This window comes from Anopheles merus, chromosome 3L (assembly GCF_017562075.2).
Source record: "Anopheles merus strain MAF chromosome 3L, AmerM5.1, whole genome shotgun sequence".
NCBI lineage: Eukaryota > Metazoa > Arthropoda > Insecta > Diptera > Culicidae > Anopheles > Anopheles merus.
This window is the reverse complement of record NC_054085.1, coordinates 35721461-35741723: the sequence shown is the minus strand read 5'-3', so window position 1 is coordinate 35741723 and position 20263 is coordinate 35721461. Positions and strand designations below refer to the sequence as shown.

The window sequence follows — 20263 nt, the reverse complement described above, 5'->3', positions numbered from 1 at the left end:
CTGCTCAATGTGCTCCGGTATCCTGCTGGTGTCGCTGGATTGGATTGGGCCGACAATCTGCAAACCGTGGTTGCGGTGTTCCGGCCGATGAACTCCTTCCGGGCAGCAGGGTCATTAGCAGGGGCCGGCCAACACACGCTCGCCCGACTGTCACTCATTAAAGGAGGCGGCGGGTTGAGCAGTGTTGTGCACCTTGCGCACCGAGACCGCAAGACCACAACCCTGGAATGCATTAGCGGTGTGCAACAAAATCGGCCTGAGAGTACCTGTACGTCAGCTTGGCAACTGCTTAACTTCTTGATAATGAGCTAAGCGTGCAGAAAACAGCAAAAGGACAATGTGCAAAGGACCAAAAAACAAAAACCGTTCATCGCTTCACTCCGATGGATGATGAATTGAGGTTAGATCTGGGGTGGGGCCTCTGACGGTCTATCAAGATAGTGTACACTCTGGCCTGCAAACAAGCTCCGTCTTTCCAATCCCGTTTCCTGTTGCATGCAGTTAATTCTGCCACCGGGGGGGGCTGCTTGGCTAAGTGTAATTGCTGTTATGATGCGCGCTGTCCGGCTCGATAATTCGATTATCAGCAACACTGCAAGCCGCAACAACGGCAAACAAACCACTGCGCCCCGGAGGCAGCAGATTCGCCACTGGTCAGCGTTTTCGTTGCGTCCCAAAATCCGATGCTTCTTAGTAGATGTACACACACACGTTCTGAGGCACCACACTTTGCTGCCGCTGCTGTCAATTATGTAATCTTGAGTATTGATTGATGGTGGGGATATGCGAGGTGCACCTTCTCGTTTTAGCCTACCACGTGCGCGTGTTCTACACCCATCGGTCGGTAGCTTCGGTGTAAGATGTGTGTACACCTGGTGCAGTTCGTGGTAGCTGTGTCTTTTCGGTTCCTTTCGGTAGGCACCCGGCAGCACTTGGGTTGCTTAGATGAGCACACCGGGCTTGGGATCAAGATTTGTGCTGGTAATCTTTCGTAATTGAGCGAAAATATTCGCCTCCGGGGGACACACGGGTGCCAGTAGCAGTTGGATATCCTTTTTGTTGCCTTTTTTTTAATACAGCTGGTGGGATCGTTTTTGCCGTACCAGTGCAAAGTAAACACGGCGAAAAGATTGTTTAAACGATATTGGCCATTGTTTGTACTATCAAAAAAAGGAAACAAACATGGAAGCGTACCTAAAACATCGTCGAACGCGCCAGGAAGGTAGTTTCATACGGAGGGTTCCTTTTTGTTGGGGGTTGCTAAGGTAACCAGGGCTTCGAGAAAAGCGTTGAAAGGAGGCTGCTTAGAAAGTGAGCTTTAATGTCTTTAAGTAGTTGTAGGAGTGGATGAACCGGGGATCAGCGCCCTCTGGTGGAATAAATTGCAAGCTGTCAGCGAGTACTTTTAACATTTATCTGATAAACGAAAGGAAAGAATCTCTTAGTTTTAGATGTTCTGCAGGCGATAATTCAGGCAAGAAGATGCTTCTAAAAAGCTTTTTCATTTTCTCCCATGAGTAGGCAGGAATGCTTCGCATGTTACCGTTCAACTGGAAAAAAGCAGTTCCGCTTCCTGCGAATTAGCAGTGTGTAATTTTCCTGCTGCAAAACTCCGGCACTGAGAGAGGCAGATATGGGGCAAAATGTTTCCTTGTTCCAAAGTTATTGCTCGTTAATGTGCGTCGCCAAGAAACCGCCCCAAATATAACGTTGTTTGCTTTCGTTTGGCCCGTCGAAGGGGAAATCCGTTGTTGCTTCTCAATTAAAGTAACTGCGTCGACTATGCTCGTACACTAAGCATTAAAAAAACGCCAAACCCGAACGAACCTCTCCAAGGAGTGCCCGAATGTTGCTCACAGCACATGTGCCGCGAGGTGTAGCTACTGTAGCTTGTTTGGAAAATCTGGAACACGGGGATCGGGGGCTTCCGAAAGCGGAAGAAGCGGGCGGTTATTTACGCATTTGCCGATACACTTGATTTGCATATTCGCTTACGCACTTCCGCCACATGGGGAAGGAGTCATCGCACTCCTTCTTCTTCTTCTGCTCCGGCCTGTTACGTATCCTCACAGGCCCACAAGGAGAGTTATCCATTCGAGTGGGCATAATATTATTGATCCCTTGGGTAGGGAGGCGGAATGGAGGATGGAGGGTGTACGTATGTGTGGGTAAAAATTAATTCGATATCTGTGAGCTGTTTTAGTGCGGGGCCTGGGACGTAGAAAACAAGCTGCTGCTACTCCGGGCGGACCGTTTTGCTGTAGGATCGTAAAATAATTTAATATTATTCATGTTGGGGATGCGTTGTTGTTGTTGTTTTGGAGTGAGGTGATGGAATATATACATTGCCGTTGGAGCTGATGAACCATAAACCATCGATGAATGATAATTACAGATACAAGTGTGCTTTGTTTAATGTAAATGACGTATATTTTAGATCAAAATGAAGATTATAGTTTCATAGTTAGAGATAGTGTTATAAACGTTCAAATACGAATGCTTTTATGTGCATCAATAGATAGAATGTAGTTAATTGGAAATGTAAAGATTCTAAACTTCATGTTACATTTCCACGAGATTTATTTAGACGAAAGCAGCCTTCAAATAAATCTCAATCTAAAATATCTTTTGAAAAACCGAACGAATCCAAATCTTATTCTAATGGTATCTATGCGATACAACAACCACGTGTTAACCCAGCCAGCTCATTGCTTGCCATAGCCAGCAAAACAGGATGCGTACTCTCCGCACAGAAAACCCGTAGGCCATCTGTATATTAGAAAACTATTCCCTAACTAAGCACCACGGTGGAAGCAAAAACCGAATGCCCTTAGAAGTCCGGGGCCCCGGGCGTCCTTTCGCACGTTCGCGTATACGGGTTTGAGAGGGCCCTTTTTTATCTCTAGCCAACAAATACACCACACACAACAAAACGCACTCAGGCCGCATGTCAGTCCTACCATGCCGTCAAGGTTCGTGGCTTAGTTGCGGGATGGCGAAGTACACAGGGGAGCGACAAAAAAAAAGCTATGGTTCACTAGCCTGTATGTATGTGTGATTTTTTTTTTTCATTTAACGTTCATAGATTTCTTCCTTCCGTTTCTTTATGCTGGAAACGTGTTTAAGCCCGCACGCTTCAGTAAACTCGCTTTTCGTTGCTAGGGACATTAGAATTTGGAATAGAAAATGTTCAAGACATGAAAAAAGCGACAGTTTGCTGGAGAGTTATAACAGCTACGGGATTGAAGCACGGGTTTCGTTGCGATTTTCCACTATATTTAAATGATTTTGAAATGGTTCATGTGATTATGCTGTTTGCGACTTTTTATATAGATATTTGATCGAATTTTCGACTTCAAGAGAGAGCCCCAATAGACTAAACTGCAACAAAGCATTGCATCTCGAATATCATTCTATTCCGGATTGAAATAGAACAATATTCCGACCTGTTAGTAAATCGGATTTTAATTGAAAAATTACCTCAAATTGTGATTTGATTACGCTTTCCCAAACTTTCTCCCAATTTTGCTTCAAACCCCCCATCAAGAACCCCCCATCAAACCCGAGAGCACTGATTGCGTCCGCAACCGGGACCAAGCGTCATGGTTACCTGCCGCCATTTGCTTGACGTCGGCTCCGCCGCTCGCTCATTACAGTATTATCTCCAACAAGATCTCTCGTGTGGTGAGCACGCGCGCATCGTTTCGGTTTGGAGGTTGGCGGGCGCTCTCTGGCAACGCGTGCATAGCGCACAGAGACAAGCCGCTCGCGCGCGCTCCACACAGTGCGAGAGCACGCTGGTTCGGCTTTGGTGAGCGTCTTATCGTCGCTGCTCCCCATGCGCGGAGAGAATGTTTGTGGGGCTGGCTGTGTGCGCGCGTGTGTGTGTTCAGCGATTCAGTGACTTCAATCAGATTTTTGCAAAGCGACGAACCTGCTCGTCGAGTATCGTCGCGTAAGTGATTTTTTGTAAAAAAATGTTTGTTCTCAATTAATTACCAGTCTGCTTGTCTGGATTGCTTCTGAATCTATACAACACTACGTTTAGGGGTGCTAAAAGTACCGTTACGAAAAGATAAAAAAACGCAAGCAATGTGTCGTGTTTTATGAATTAACGTGTGTCGCATAACTTCTGCTTTGAGTAGAATGGAATGCTAATATCCAAACGGCCAACCACCTTTAGACAAGTTGATTTCGTTGGTAATCTGCTGTTGCTGGCGGGTAAAACAAGTAGAAACAGGCAAAACACAGTTCTCGCGCATGCGTCATTGTGTTCCGATCATGTAGAATCCATGCATTATAATACACAACGCAATGAATAATCTTCATTGCTGTTTATAATCTCCCAAAATGTCGGTTCAATCGATAATGTTCAGAAGCAATTGAGATTCCAAAAACCTCATGCGTTTTTTTTCTCCAAAAGTAATTCGTTTGCAACCCTGCGTTTTGTACCATTCCAAGCCATCCGATAAGAATGGTGAGCTGGTGAGTGTGATGAGGAAAACGCATGAGCACTTTCCTAGTATTCACGTCATCTCACCAGCGTGAGAAGATCACCGACTGGCTGAGAGTGAACCGCCATGCGCGGCTATGGATTGCAAAGTCTACACAAAATCTCCAATCGACCAGATGGAGGGGGGTGGTGGAGGAATAAGGTAGCATAAAACCGTACAGTTATGGTTATGGAACCGTTTTCCAAACTTGTGCCCGTGTTCGATTAATTAATGACGCATTTGGTTGAGCGCCGGGTCGATTTCCGGCGCGAATCGTTCGCGCGTGACTCGATCAGAATGCGTGAGAGAGGGAGCTTGCCCGCAGAAATGTTTGATTTTTGTACTTCATGGCCCTGTTGGTGGTGGCCTATCTCGTTTACTCATCCCCCCCCCCCCCTTCACTCCCTGCCCCCTAGCAAAGAGTGCGTGCGATAAGAGTGTAGACAAGCGGTCAATGGATGTTTGAACCCATTTGGTTCGCCTTCGATAGCTCTTTCTGTGGGCATATTAGCTTCCCGCATGTGTTCGCCCAGGCCAATCCAGCCACCTTCCGCGCCCTACACTACGGGCTTCATTCATTTTCCATTTTCCCTGTCTTCGCTCCACTTTTGCGTGTTCCCCTGTTCCTCCCGCTGCTTTCCGTGTTGCGCTGGGTACACACACTAGCCCATGGCCGGACGTGTGCACACACAGCTGGAAACTTCTCCATGCTCAAAATTCTCAATCATGCTCAACCTCATGCGTCTCAACGTCCCCGCTCGTCGCTTCCTTTTGCCCGCACACAGATACAGACAGGGACGCAGCTACATATACAACCGCACGTTATAATATTCGGCTGTTGTGTTCTGTCGGAATGGAATATTTTTCGGGTATTTTTTTTTATTCGGCAATCCTTTAGACACGTTGGTGTGTTTTTTTATTTTTTGGGGAATTGCTATGAGAATGTACGAATGAAAGAGACGAAAAGGGAGAAAGAAAGATAGCGTTAAGAAAGAGAGAGGGAGATAGTGAGTGAGAGAGAAAGAGAGCGCGGATGAAGAGAGAGAAAGAGAGTGAGAGAGAGAGATAAAGAGAGAGAGAAAAGTTCGGGATGCTATGTTTGCGTTCTTATATTTTCCGTTCTTTCCCTTCCGTCCCGCTTTTGGTGGTTTCGACCCCTCGCAGGGTTTCCCCCTTCCCTGCTGGGAAGAGGTCTGTTTTACCGGCAATATAGGAACCCGACGCTGCCGGCTAGCTGTGTGTGCGTGTGTTTTCGATGCGTTTCAGGGCTCGTCCAAACGTGTGCGTAAGCGCCTCGCGCATAGCGATCGATCGGGAAGCGCACAACCCGACAGTGAGTCTCGAAACTGTTCAGTTATTTTCGAAAGTACACCCGATCGGAGAGCACACGCCGCAGAGCGAACAGCGCCACGACCAGCCACGACCACCACCACCACCAGCGGAAAGTGCGGAGTGCGCGTTGTCCATTTTCCCACATCCCGTCGTCGAATACGTTGTTTATTTTATTGTTTTGTTTGTTCGATTGTTCGGTGTTCGGTGTTTTCCCCGTTGTTGGTTGTCGCCGGTTGAATTTTCCGAGTGCGGTTTTTTTCGAGCGCGCGCCCGTTCGAACCCTCCGTTTTAAAAACGACCGCGCTTAAGCAGCTACTAAGCAGCGACAACGCTGCGCGACAGAGAGTGCGGATTGTTCTATCGTTCATCCGATTTCGGAACCGTGAGCACCAACTCCGAGATATTGCAACTTTCGATCAAACAGTAACGATTCATAGGTGTGCGTTAATCTTGATCAGATTTTTTTTCTCAAATCGTGCCGCGTGGTTCCTTTTCGTGCGTAGTATTTGTTGCTTATTTCCTTCTGCGAGAGCGTATGTGTACGAGTGTGCTGCCGGCGGGGTTGTTTGTGTGATTCGTGGTGTCGAAAATATTTCCGGCGAACACCGACTATCGTCCCGACACGTTTGATCAAACGGTTGTGGTTTGTCTGTAGTGTGGTTTTGTTTCCGAAAACGTAGGTTTTCCAGCGTTTAATACAACTAAAAACACGATAGAGAATAGGAGCGAAAAGCACACTCCATACGAAAAAGCGTACAGAGATTTTACACACAAATTTGGCACAAAGTGCGTGACGAATAAATAACCATCACACCGTATAAGGGTACGGCGCGATTGTGTGCTTGCGTGAGAGCGAGCAAGAGTGAGCGAGAGAGAGCGAGAGAGAAAGATGTTAAATATGAGAACACGCGCCAGTGAGAGAGGTGATCGACTCGTAAATGAGTAGAAAGATTGTTAGAGGCACAAAGCAACCGGTGTTTGTGTGAGTGTACATGTGTGTGCGTGTGTGCGTGAGTGGACATTGGTTTTGATCCAATAGCGGCTTAGTAGTGCCGTAAGATAGCGCTTAACTGTCAACACAGCACTCTCACCTTATAGATGACACTAAACTGCACCTCTACGGGAACAGTACAGTTGTCCAGCATCTCCAATCTGTACGCGCGCATGTTTGTGTGCGTGTATTGGGCATCGATCGGTTTTTCGACCTTCCATGCGTTTTCGTGATTTGCCTGCTCATTTTGCGTCATTATGACGGTAGCAAACACCCATCCATGTTTGGTTCGCATCGGTAGGAAGCCATCATTCCTTCCCACTGTAATCTTTGCACTGAAGTAAAGCGAATGTATACATTTTTACATTTACCTTGCTAAAATTCGCTTTAAAATTATTCGATGAGATGGGTCTGTGACTTCATCCACGACTCCATCCATTCCTCTGGTTCTCTCTACCTCGTTCTCTTGCTGTTTCTAGAAAACAGACACGAGCCCGCTTGGAACTGCTGTGTCAATAATGGAGATGCTGTAGTAGAATGAGCGACTTTAATCGAGCAAAAGTGTTCAGGGCTCTTCTCATCTGTTCACTTTGGGCTGGCCGCTCTATGTTGTGTGAGATGTATTCGTAGAAGTTATTCCTAGAAAAAGCGATGCCAAATCTCGACTCCATTTTGGTAGAATAAACGAAACAATACGTATGCACAGCACGGTTTTGCTATTAGCCGGGTCTTTGTGTTGTAAAATTCCAAGTTCTTGAATGTTTTAGTATACTATTACTACAACTGCATCTCACAGTGCTAATTTTTATCACCATGCACGGTTAAGCATGCTTCCCTTAAGTATACTGCTGGATACTAAGAATATGCTTTTGGATACAACTTTGTGTTTATCACTTTGTGCGTTTGTGTGTGTGTGTTTTTCTCTCCTCCTCCTCGTACCTTTTCGTAGAGCCAGTAAAGTCTAACTGATCATAATGTTTCTTTCCAATTTCGTCCAATTTTTTCTCTCTGTCTCTCTCCCTTCCATTCAACCGTACAGCTAAAAGGTATAGGAAAAGTTTAGCTACTCCGGCAAGAAAAAATCTCATACACGACCTCTAAAACAGTACCGAACAAATAGGGCATCGGTACCAGTGACAAACACACACGTGCGTGACCGTCCCACGTAAGCCACCACGAGTTGAGGCAAGATTTCGGCCCAAGAGAAAGCTCTCCACGTTGTTATTACCAACACCCATTTACCGCTTGCTACCATTATTATTATTATTATTATTATTATTATTAGTATCACCATTGTTGTTATTAATGTTTTAAGTTACTTAAAACGTGCGTGGCAAGCGATAGAGAAAGAGAGAAAGATAGAGAGTGAGCGAAGGCGAGTACGAGAGTGTATCAAAATCCAGCGCGTGAGTGGTGGTATGCGTGTAGTAGTAGTAGTAATCCCTAATGTGCTATATTAGCAGCAGGTAACACGCATGAGAGTTAGCGAGAGCGCCAGTGCTAGTTCTGGAGGATAATTGTGGCAAGCAAATTACACTGATCGTGTATGCGAAGGATTAAACTACGGATTCGTTTCGACTCGTCAAAATTACCCATTTCGGCCCCCCAGTGCGTGTGTGTGAGCGTGCACGTGTATCTATTTCCCGGTCTCGAACCCCGTAGTCCCGAGTCGTTACGATATTTTTGTGTCTGCAAGTCCTCGCGATCTCTAAAAGGCCAGGCCAGTGTTTGGTGAATCACGCACGTGTCTCTTTGGAAGAATTCATTTTGGAAACGAGCCACTGATAAAGTAGACTACCGAGCGGGCTGCTTCAGTGTTGGTGTACTGTGTGTGTGCGTTTGTTTGTTCGTTTGTGCGCGCGTTTATATGTGTGCTGTAGTTGTACCGGTGTGCCTCCCGTGGTTCCGTGCATTCCGTGTGTCGTACTGGTGGACCAGTTTCTAAGCCCCTGTCCGAGCGAAGGGTTTAAGTCTCGATCTCGAGATCCAGAAGCGCCTTGGAATTGTTCAGCATCACTGACAACAGCGACCTCTGCAGAGCAACAGCAGCGAGCTACACATTTAGTAGACAAATCGTGACCAGATTGTTAAAAGATGGCGTCAAATTTGGAGCAGTTTTCGGAGCTGGAGCTGTCGAAGGAGGATCGCGAGCAAATCTTCGACCCGCCGTTGGATGCGCCCAAAACACAGAATGGTGCCAGGTGAATATTTCATTACGATTAGTAATGCAACGCTCCTTGTAGAACTAGGTCCCTGTAGGTCTTTGTCCTTATTGAAAATGTGTGTATTTTTTTATTGTTCATGATTTGGTAGATCCACAATATCCCAAGGATGAAAAATGTAGTAAAAATCGTCCATCTCCATGGAATTGGATATGCAATTCCTTCCATGCCTTTTGATCTGTACACTACCAATAAACTGTAAAGTGTTGGAAAGATGTCCCTGAAGAAGTGTCAAGTATCTCTGTTACGGCGAAATCGTTCCCACACACTTACGCATACACTCCCACAGTTTACGGTGTGTTCAGCACACTCACAAGCCTCTAAACCCTCGACAACCTCTAGTCTTACCTTTCCAATCGGTTTCACACCGGCCGACCCATTGAGCGGAGCGGAGGATGGGAAGATGCTGTCCTCGTCCTTGGACGAATTGCTTCCAAAATCTGCTCAATTCGCATAATCACGTCCAAAATTCGCGCGCGGACCGACGATATCCCATTCGCGTACCTTCCCCGTTCTGTTCATCACTGCTGCTCCTCCGTCCCTACATGGGCTCGGTTGGAGTAGTTCCTAGCGGTGCGGAGGTCCTCGTTTACGGTTCTCGCGCGCTACCTGATGACGGTCGTCTTGTTCTTTCGGGCTTTCGGCGGCAACCTTTCTTACCGCGTGTGTGTATGTGTTTACGGTCTAGAATTGCGCGGTGCTTTGCCTGCAAGAGCCCCTTTAGAGAGAGAGATTGCTGTTGTTTTTTGTTGTTCGTTTCTACGCCCCTTCCCTTTTTGCTGAGGCAGGACAGGATCGGTCCCTTTCTTGTGCCCAAAATCCGAAAATTCGCTTCTACAATCCTAAACGATTGCCTGCTTCGCCACTCTCTCGCTCTTTCTGTCCCACTGGTTGCCAGTTCATCAAGGTTCTCCTGTTGTGGGCCGTTTTCATCCACTCCGGCCACCGGGGTTCCTTCCTTTTTTTCTGCCGCGAACGGGTCCGCTCCTAACCGCCCATCCTGGAATCCGACCGAACCCAATGGCCAACATTTATATAATACCTCTTGGCTTCAGTATACGTTCCTCCGGTGCCGTAGTTTCGCCGTGTTTGTGTGCTCCCTTTGGATGTGCATGCTTTTCGCAAAACCGTGCTGCTCAAGGTTGCGGCTGCTGGTTGCTAGAGCGCGAATTTTTGCCCCGTAGCCCGAACTCTACGCCTAGATGGTCGGTGAGGAAGAAGACGGCAGGACCAGGACCCTCGGGGATTATGAATATTTCGGTGCGCCTTTCCGCGCGCGCGCGCTCCTCGTTGTTGAACTGCTCAAATTTCATATCCATACGCGCCCCATCATATCGCATCATCATGTGCGTTGTGTGGTGGGATTGTGAACGAATCCTTGTACTTTGTTGCGCGCGGGAAGGAAGCAGAAAGCATGTCACGGAAGAACAGTGGACGGTTTGCGGTTTGCGTTTTCCAGGTGGAACAGGAGAAACATGTACCGAGCGTTGCATAATCAAGCTGGAAGCAATTACATCATATCGGAATCTCTTTGTGCCTGATATGAAGATTATTTGCAATCTTGTAGGCCAAAGAGAGTCAATAAAAATGTATATACTCGCCTACGGTCATTCCAGCCATTCGAGCTCCAAACAAGGACAAACGCTTAAAATAATTCTCGCAGGGCTTGTTTGTGACATTGGGCAATAAAATAATTGATTGTCTATGTTTTTTTTTTTTTCAATTAAGCAAACCATCATCAAACCGAACTCAAGCAACAGAGGTGGGGCAAAGGCTTCCGAGAAGGATCCAATGAATGGAGATAGAGATGGTTCTGCGAAAAGGTTGCCCCCTAAAAATCCCCACCAAAGCAAGATGGGGCTCAAATTTTGCGTTTTTATGCGCTCTTTAACGGTACCTTTTATGCGCTACAAATCTCGGCGAACGCAAGGCACAAAGCGAAAGGGCTGGGAGCCCGTGCTGAATTCTTTCAAACTGATCATCAACCAACACCAAGCACCCTCTCCTCCGGGAACGCTTTGATCGATAGCGATCTTCTCTTTGTGCGAGATCTTTCGAGAGAAGATGTCTGGGTTTTAAATTGAATCCACGCACCAGAAAAGAGATCGGCGCTTGAGGTTTCCCCACATTCGCCGATGATTTATTGGCCGACAGACAGGCGTTTTGGGACGTAGTTCGATTAGGCAAGCCGATCTCTCTCGGCTAAGCCACTCATTAAAACGGTCTATTTCGGCATGGTTTGTACCTTCATCATAAAACCTTTCCGTTTTCGAAGGCGTCCAGTAGGTGGCGCCAGCAGCTTGTACACTTAAAGTTGACAGTTATAACGCGCCAAATTTTGATATATCTGATAAAAAAAACCTTAAAATAAGAAGATAAAATGGGAAATTATTGCACAGCTTTATTGCATAGCAGTAGAAATCGTGTTAAGAACAAACCACATGGTTGGTTCTTGATTTCACGCCTAAAACAATGCCCAAAACTTGGCATCAGAAAGCTGGTGGATGCATTCGGGAACAGCAAGAAGACACATTAGCGAGCATCTAACGACAAAAGCATACGGAAGAAAAAAAAGAAGATGCAAACTCCAGACACGCATCGCGAGAGAGGATGGCTTACATTTATCACCTGTTCATTTCCTGTTCGTCGTCTGGCCCAACTGCCGGCTGGCGAGCTGCCGAAATCCGTCGCGATTCCGGACACTCTGGGAATCGATTTTCTGCTTTGTGCATGGCTGTACCTGTTCGCCTGCCTCCACTGAATGCTGGGCTGTGTAGAGTGTTTCGGCAAGTTTCGCACCGAACGTGGTGCAACGAAAACACAGAACGCGATGCAACAGTAGCAAGAAGCCAAACCGCCGATCCCTCCACTCTGCACCTGACTTGGACGGCCGCCTGCTTGCAAAAGCAGCTTTCGACGACTAACCTCGTGCACCGGTTTCGCCACTTTTACTATCATCCTGCGCCTCCGTTCCAATTCCCCTGCGAGCCGGGAGGGCAATCATCCTGCTGGCGGCTGGCTTGTCGCGTAAAAGAGATTTGCTAACCGGCATAAAGGAGACGGCGCAGCATTTGCGGTGGCCTGGGAAGTGGCGCACTCTAACCTTGAAACTTTGGCGAGAAACTCGTGGGCCAGACATAGAGCAGAACGGCTGGCAGCCACAGCGATGAAGTGAACAGAAAGCAGTCAAGACGACCACAACGGAAACAAAAAAATGTTCCACACAGCGCTCGAAAATGCGCGGGAAGCTGCAGCTCCTTTTTGTGTCGACTTCTCCTTCTGTGTTCGCCGTGTTGGTGGCAGCGATCCTTGCCAGAGGGCGGGAGGGCTTTGGGGAGAGCTTCTCAGTGTGGTGTTTTTATCTTCTTCTTCTTGTTCTGGTGATTGCTCCGTTGTTGCTCCGAGAGTGGCAGTATGCAGTTTTGGTGCTGCATACTGCATCCTTCCGCGAATTGGAAGATCTGTCTCGGTTGTTTTTTTTTTTTTGCTTTTGGCTAAGCGTTGTTATTCTCATCCTTCAGCCCCCGAAGAGAAGTTCACCTTGAACAAGTTGGGGCCGCGTTTCTGTCTTAAGATTTAAAGTTTCCGATGAATCCGCTCTCCCAGGGACGCATCGGGCGCGAGTTTGTTTCGTTCCCAGGGACGCATTGAGCATTGAATTAAAGGTGGCTCTATCGGAAAAGAGATATACCCCAAAAACTGCTCCTACTCTTTAATTGTAACGTTCGGCCAATAATTAGCCCATCGGTCAACATTCTCGATCGTGGCTGACCTTCAACAGACTTTCAACATTCATTCTCTAACGGACACCTTTTTACACGATAGTTTTTAAAAAAAAATCCACCCTTTTGAACACCTTCCTTCTTTCAAGCGCCCAGCAAATGCAACAGATTGTGCTTCATCGAGAAAGTGCAATTGCAGCACATTCTTCCGAACGTAGCCCATCGCTTCTATGAGCTGCAAAATGCACGTTGCAACGATGGTGCTGTCGGTAGCATAAAAATATGATCCATCCGTCACTACGGGACGGCCCAGGACGCTCCGGGGGAGGTACACGTGTGTGTGTGTATTATGTAAGTGGAGCTCACTGGGACAGTATATCGTTACGCCACGAGTCAGCTTGCGACATTCCCTCCCGTGCGCACGACGGTGCACTTTTTCCCGTTTTCTCGGGAAAATTGGCAAACGGAGAGCTGCAACGATCCATCGTTATGCCTTCTTCTCATCCCCCCTCTCACATCGCCTTTCCATCGGACTCGTGCCACGTTTTGCACACCAATGCAGTTGTTGCAGTGCAGCCGGTAAGGGTCAACGCGAAGATTGGATTATGTTTTTTCGCCCTTCGCTTGCCCCGTTGCGCCCTCGGTTCCCGGTGGTACGAAATATGTTGTGATTTGCGTTGGGCTTTTAAATTCCAACTCTCCACTGCACGGCGGGATGAGAACGGCGTGCGCGCGGCTCGGTGTGTGGCTCGGTTTGCTGCGAAAGAATTTGCATGTGCGTTTAATTTTTGCGCTTCCACTGCATCAGGTTCATCGGAGCATGGTACAGTTGCAATCGTGCTTCTAGAAGATGGACGATGCGCTGTCTGACGATTGCCGACGATATACAAACGGATTTTATTACTGGAAATGTGTATGTGTGTGTATACGGGTTTGACCGGGGCCAAGCGAGATATAGATTAAGCGGAGAAGAGTTTACGATTCAGTAAAGAATAGTTCGCTTACGTTGCTAGTAGTTGGATTTAGTACACGATTTATAGTGACTACGGTGCAGGTGCTAGTTGTGTGTGACTATAGCAAAGAAGATAATGGAATTTTGGACGCCTTTGGATGGACAGCAGTATCATAGGTATCTTACATTTTGCAAGTATGTCAAAATTCTGAGCTTTGGAAATACAAAATATTCATTTGTTCAATGCCATTTCACATACTAATATGGCCTACTAGATTTTGACATTTCTTCCACATGTTTTGACAACTTATAAACGTTTATAGCCATGTTTTAAAGAGTTCGCATTTAGAAACAAGAGTTTAAGGGTTCTATTGTAAACTAATTTATTTAGCAACACAATTTACGAAAAGCCAAGATATTTTGGATACTTATACTCCTCATCTCAACTCAATTCGTTTATGTTGAACAAGGTGATTTCTTTGTTCCTTGTATATTTAAATCAATACTTAAATTAGCTACGTATTATTCTTGACATTTGTTTGTTAAAAAAAACTACTCATTATGTTAATGACCAATTACTTCAAACGCTGCTGCTCTTATGACTTGACCATCTAATGCATAGAGTTCTTCATAGAACAACACAGTTCATAACACTATAAAATTCTAATTTTTAGGCTAAGGTTCTAAAAAACCAGAATCTGTAAAGAAAAGAAAAACATGGAACCAAGAAAACAAAATGAAATTGCGAAAAAAGCAAAGAAAACAAAGAGATAGAGAGAAAGGGTAGCTAGTTTCGCTATTGTAAAGAAAGGGAAACGAATTATGCTTCAAGTGTCAATCATCGCTCGTTGTGCAGGATCGCAAAGGGCCAACTTACCTATTCCCATCCCTTCCCCCCCCCCCCCCCCCCCTGCTGAACCTGCCCTTCGAGATCTTCAGCCCAGCGTTTGACCGAACCCTCGCGCCAATGCTCCAGGAAACAGATATCCTCGTTTCGGTGGCCCTGCTCCGTGCCGTCCAACCCGTTCCCTTCGCACCCGCCGGCCCCACCGAAGAGATCCGCTTCCGCAACGCAAAGGGGGAAAGCCAAGCCTTTTTCGGCAGCCAAATTTCGGGCATCTTGCTCTCTCCCTTTCTCACTGCAACGGTTTGTGCTCGGGGTTTGCAAATCCTTAGCTGCCGAAAATCTGCACGGGCTGCTCTGCCAAACTGGTGCGGTGCGGCTCGGTGGTAGGCTTGTGTATGCGCGCACAGATATCCGTTCTGCGCAAACGCACACACTTGCGCAAGCGTACAGGGAAGGAAAAAGGCAGCAAAGGGGTTTGCTGCCAGCGCGCGCAGTATAGGTTTCACAGGGGGCCAGTTGTGAGAGCGCGGGCCTAGAACGATCGACCGATGACTGAGGAGGGGTGGCAGCAAAGCGCGGGGTGAAGAGGATGCGGGGCGACACGAACGTGATGGAAATTGGACAGATTCTCATCAAATTTTGGCAGTGGATCGGAACGGGCGAGTGATCTTTCTCGTGTATGTGTGTGCGGATTTCGTTTTTTTTGTACCTTGGTTGTTTGATGCGCGTCTTGTCGTGTCCTGCCGTCCTTCTAGTTGTCTAGGTTCGAATAGGCTTCTTCTTTCCGGCCGTGGCTTTCCGTTGCTCTTTGGCGAACGCATGTGAAAGGATGATCAGCTTCTTAGGATATCGCAGCTCCCTTCCTTCTCCCGGAACCGTGCCAGCGAAACGATTTCCTGTTCCTCCCGATTATCATACGGAGACACACACACACACAGACATACAGCACCGAAACGTTGACCGGTCGGAAGACAGTTTGTTGTACAAATTTGTTCGTTATCCGCCGTGTGGAGGGAAATATGTAAAAGAGATCAGTAGAACCAGGCGAGAGAGAGACCGCGTGCGAAGCGAGGTTCATTGTTCCGGTAGGCGGGAGATCAGAGCTTGGTCAAGCCGAACCAGGGATTAGATACAGGAAGGAACGAATTTTAATATCTTCTATTTGCAAAGAAGAGGCATGACTGGATTCCCGGGTATGGCACGGTTGAGGCGAGATAATCTTTCCCGATTGAAAAGCAATTCAAAAAGTCAAGCCATAGGAGCAGCGCCACTCCTCGCCAAACTGTGGTGGATTGGAAAGCCATTATCCCGTGCGAATCGGTAGCTTAGGAATCGAGCAAATCGACCATGTGTGCGGCTGCGTTTTCAAACCGGGCGCACAGAAAAACACACAGCATGGTACGGCTACCCAGCGGGTATTGAAACGGACATCCGGCAGTAATTGTGCCAGAAGCACGTATGAACACTCACACGAGGGAAAAGGAATCGCACATAATCGATGAGGGATCGATTTTTAATCCGAACACAGTACAGTAGGCTGGTGCTAATGGTACCTGAAAGACCTGAAGGAAGTGAAGCGATCCTTGACAATATTGCATGAGAAGGAGAGGGCGCAACCGAGAGCGAACAAGGGAAGTCACGAACCGACAGCTAACACGACGCATTGGACGCATTGATCCTTTAACGACTTTGCCGAGTGGTGGTTGTATTTTTGGAAATGAATGAAGAACGTAATGTACAAAGGACGAAAGATGCTGCTCGAAAGGAAGAACCTAAAACCCGAATAGGAATGAGCAATTATCCGGATCTTGGTTGATAGTGATCGTTGGTCGTTAGTTTCGTAGTTAGAGACGATATATTTGTGAAATCTTTTGGAACATTTTGGAATTAATTTAGAAGATCATATTGCGGGATATTGGAGTAGTTGTTTCGGGATTCAAAGCAAACATTAGATATTTCAGTTAGCAATGGTAGTCTCTTTTGTTATTCTACAGGTATTACAAAAGAGTTTGCAAGAAGATACCAAAGGCTTCCATTTGAACATGGAAATTTAAGAATAACTTCAACTCATTTGGAGTTGAATATCAGGGTATTAGATACCAATAAGATGATACCAAAGCCGGGTATTTTGACATTCAATTTTTTCAAGAAGAATTTTAACTCATCCAATAGAATGCACCGCGCTTTGTTGTCGACTAATCGTTAGCCACTTCGTTAGGCAAAGTTGCTGCAATCGTGATGCTACTGCCATCTCACGACCTCCTTTAATCGTGGCTAACGAGAAGCTAATGAGATTGGAGGCTGATCAGGCCTAGGCAGAAGGGAAATGCATTCATTTGCCAAACCAACTACATGGGTGCATTAAAGATGGGAATGGTCACACAATGCCAGCAAAATTCTACTCCGTGTTGCGCTAAACCTACCTTCCTAGCCCCGAACCCCTAAAATCCCTCCTTTCGTTTCGCTGCAATTTGTTGCTTTCGTCAGGTGCTGTTGCACAGCGGGAAAACACGGGGTCACCGAGCGAAATGCACTCCAGCAAAATCGGGCAAAAAGGGTGATGCACGATTAGCGGGGAAAAAAGCCCGAACCGAACCCCCGGCAAGGCGAAGTGCTCGTTTCACCCTTTGCCGTTGTCTATTGTAGTAAATTCGTGATGACCTTTCCGCAGAATCGGATTGTTACGAAAGGTTTTGATGGAGGAAAGTGTGATAAATCGCGTATTTGTTTCGCGCTTCTCTTTGCCATTTCGGATGGGAATGAAAGCAGAGCTGCTGGAGTGTGATGTGTTAGGTAATGGAGACCACTTTAACACAATACTGAACAGAACTACTGCTACTTTATTGTTCCTGCGATTGCTCAAATGCTGCTAATTAATATGCACTCGTTTGCTCGTTTGCTGAGAATCGTCTACCCCGTACTTGCAAAGAAAGGTTTCATGCTTGTTTGTTGTTCCTCGTTGTTTAGGTTTATCTAATTCAACTTCCACTAATTGATCGTACCTTTTTGGTGGGCAATCTTGCTGTTTTAGTCTCCGCGCCTCACCGATGGTTCGATATGGTTCGATTGTCCGATCCCAATTAATGGAAGGTTGCTCCCTCTCGGCGCTCCCCATCTGGGCTGGTGTAGAGAAGAAGAAGAAAACAACAAGCGCTCAAGAAGAAACACACTCCGAAACTCAGAAGTGTAAAACTCATTCACCGGCAATGAATTGAGTCATTGCATAATTGTTTATTGCCCCGCACTCTGCCAACCATTTTGGTAAGTTTAATAGGTGACGGAGGGATAGGAGGGGTGGTGTTTTATTAGTGGTTGAAACTTTTCGGTATAATTCATGAACCGTACCGTTGGCGGAGGAAAACGGGACTTTCGCCTTCCGTTCCGGGTGGTTCGCTTTATTATCGTTCGCGCCGCAGGGTTTTTTTCTTATTCCTTCCAAAATGGGCAGCTAAATACTGTTTCTTCAAAAATGTCTGCAACTTTGTGCGTTTGCTTCATCGCAGGTTCAAATCCCGCAGCACACGCGGCTACTACTAAAAGATGATGTGCGATATATTGCTATGTGGGGTGGTCGACTTTTGCTGCGAGACTAGCAGATGCTCCCAGCTACAAATCTAGCAAACGGAGCGAAAACCTCTCTCAACAACGAAACAACGGCAAAAAAATGGTTCATTAACCTTAGCTAGCGGCTGCGAAAACAGTTTCGGCGACTGTGAAAAACAGTTGCGTCAAAAAAGGGAAAAGCTCGGTGTGAAGGGGTGTACGGAAAATCACCGTTTTCGCGGCTTTGCTTGTGTTACATTAAATGCTGATTCGATTTCCGGACAAATCGTTAATCTTTTCCAACGGTTCCTGCAGTCCGCTTCGGGAGGTTTTCCAATAGTTGGAGCCGTGCATGTGTATGGGATGATGTATGGGCTATATTTTTTCCTCAGAAGTTATCATACTGATTTGTTGCACTAGTAAACTAATGTGGTTTATATTTTGTTGTTGTTTTTTTCGTTACAGGTAAGCAATTGGGAGCTTTTTATTCATTAGCTAGTAAGCAACAAGCAACAGGAAGCCAATCTATCTTCCACACTCGCTATTGCATGTAGCGTTAATACTGTAAGTAAAGATGCATAAATCGATACCAAAAACATAGAAGTATTGTTGAAAATATAAAATTCCTACTCAAAAAAACAAAAGAAAGCATAAAATATGAACAAAGGTACAGTAGTAAAGAACATGACAGAGGAATTAAGAGAATATTGATCTTATAACTAGCACGTGTTGTTGAAATGTCAATTCAAATCAATGAATTAGTTGCTTTATGATAATCTTATCTTATCTGTATCCACCTTTTGCAAAAGGATCCTCATTAAACTCTCCTGCTCTCTATTTCTTTCTTTCCTATCTCTTCCTATTCTATTTTCCATTCGCTTTATATAACTTTTGCCAGTCTTCTGCTCCTTTCATCCACTGTCCACGCTAGGTTCGGTTTCACATTCTATTCCTATTTTCCTTCAAACCCAAAAGTGTGCTATCGTTTTCTTAATATCCTTGCGATCCGTAGTTAGCCATCGCTTTTCTTCCATTTTTTTCTTCCAGCTCTCTGCTGGCCTTCCTGATTGCGGCCTGTTTTATTTCATTTGTACCACCTCTCACCTTGACCCGCTTCCCCCTCCTTACCCTTGCCCCACCACACTTGCTTCGTCGACGCGAACGCGCCAAAGAGGGAGCCAAAAGGGTTCCGGGGCTCATTTTTTCGATTATTATTCATACAAATGTTCTACAAGCGCGCATTGTGACGCGGGAATGATAGGATGTTAGAAAAAAGGGGGTTTTGCTTTTCTTGTGTTTTTTTGTTATTCCTGTGTGTGTGTGTGTGTTATATTGCTTCCCCTGCCTAAAGTGAGAAGGAGTGAGCCAAAGGGGAGGGAATCGGTGGTTATGCCATTTGTTGTTGTTGTTATTGTTGTTGCCTGGCCGCTTGTCAAACGGGGGCACAGGGGTAAGAAGCAAAGCGCGCAGGGCGGCATATTCTGATGTCGCTCCATTTTCCTTGTTTCATGTTAACCATGTATGTGCCCTAGGTTGTTTTTGTACATGTGTGTATGCGTTTGTCTTTTCTTATTATTATATTATGCGCCTTGCGTTAGCTGGCCACCCTCCTCCGTTCCTCTGTTTTCTAGTTGCTTTATCCTGTTTTCTTCACTAATTCTAAGCGTTCTTCTCGCACTACCGACTCTGCACGTTCGTTTTCCTTTTCATGTTTGCTGCTTTACGTATCTGTTTTCCTGTGTTCTGCCTTATTCTCTCTTTTCATTCTTTTCCATTCCCTCTCTTGCTCTGTCTCGCTCTCTGCGTTCCATTCTTCCCAGAGCAGAGCATGTTGCTTTTTCTCTTTCATTTCCTGCCGGCTTCCTGTTTGTGTTCATTTCCTTCCTTTATTTCGTTACCATGCTTGGCGTACTCCGGTGCGCTCGTCCGGCGGCAGCAGCAATCTTCCACCAATTGCACAATTGTGTGTGTGTGTTTTTTTTTTGTGTGTGTATATGTGTGTGTATGTGTTGCCTTTGCTTGGCTGGATCTCCATAATTTGGCTTCCCGAAATTGTTTTCGCCCTACATTGAACCGAGAGCTCTCGCGAGCTTCTTTCGATCTTCCCGGTGGCCGGCGTGCGCGCGCGCGCGCCCTACATTCCCACTGCAACGTTTCGTTT

General features: G+C 46.3%; 1 protein-coding gene across 8 annotated transcripts in view; it reads left to right on the top strand.

The window, feature by feature from the left end:
- The window catches only part of LOC121600288 (insulin-like growth factor 2 mRNA-binding protein 1), a 56890-nt gene that overhangs the window by 17133 nt on the left and 19494 nt on the right, over nt 1-20263 (top strand). For 2 of the 8 annotated variants that reach the window (XM_041928738.1, XM_041928739.1), the window contains exon 2: nt 7856-9017. The exons of 5 other annotated variants lie outside the window; for them this stretch is intronic. In XM_041928738.1, coding sequence (XP_041784672.1) covers nt 8911-9017 — 107 coding nt within the window. In that variant the 5' untranslated portion in view covers nt 7856-8910. Of the gene's footprint in view, nt 1-5698; nt 6502-7855; nt 9018-20263 lie in introns of those variants that run through there. One more of the 8 variants, XM_041928737.1, reaches the window with a different exon arrangement.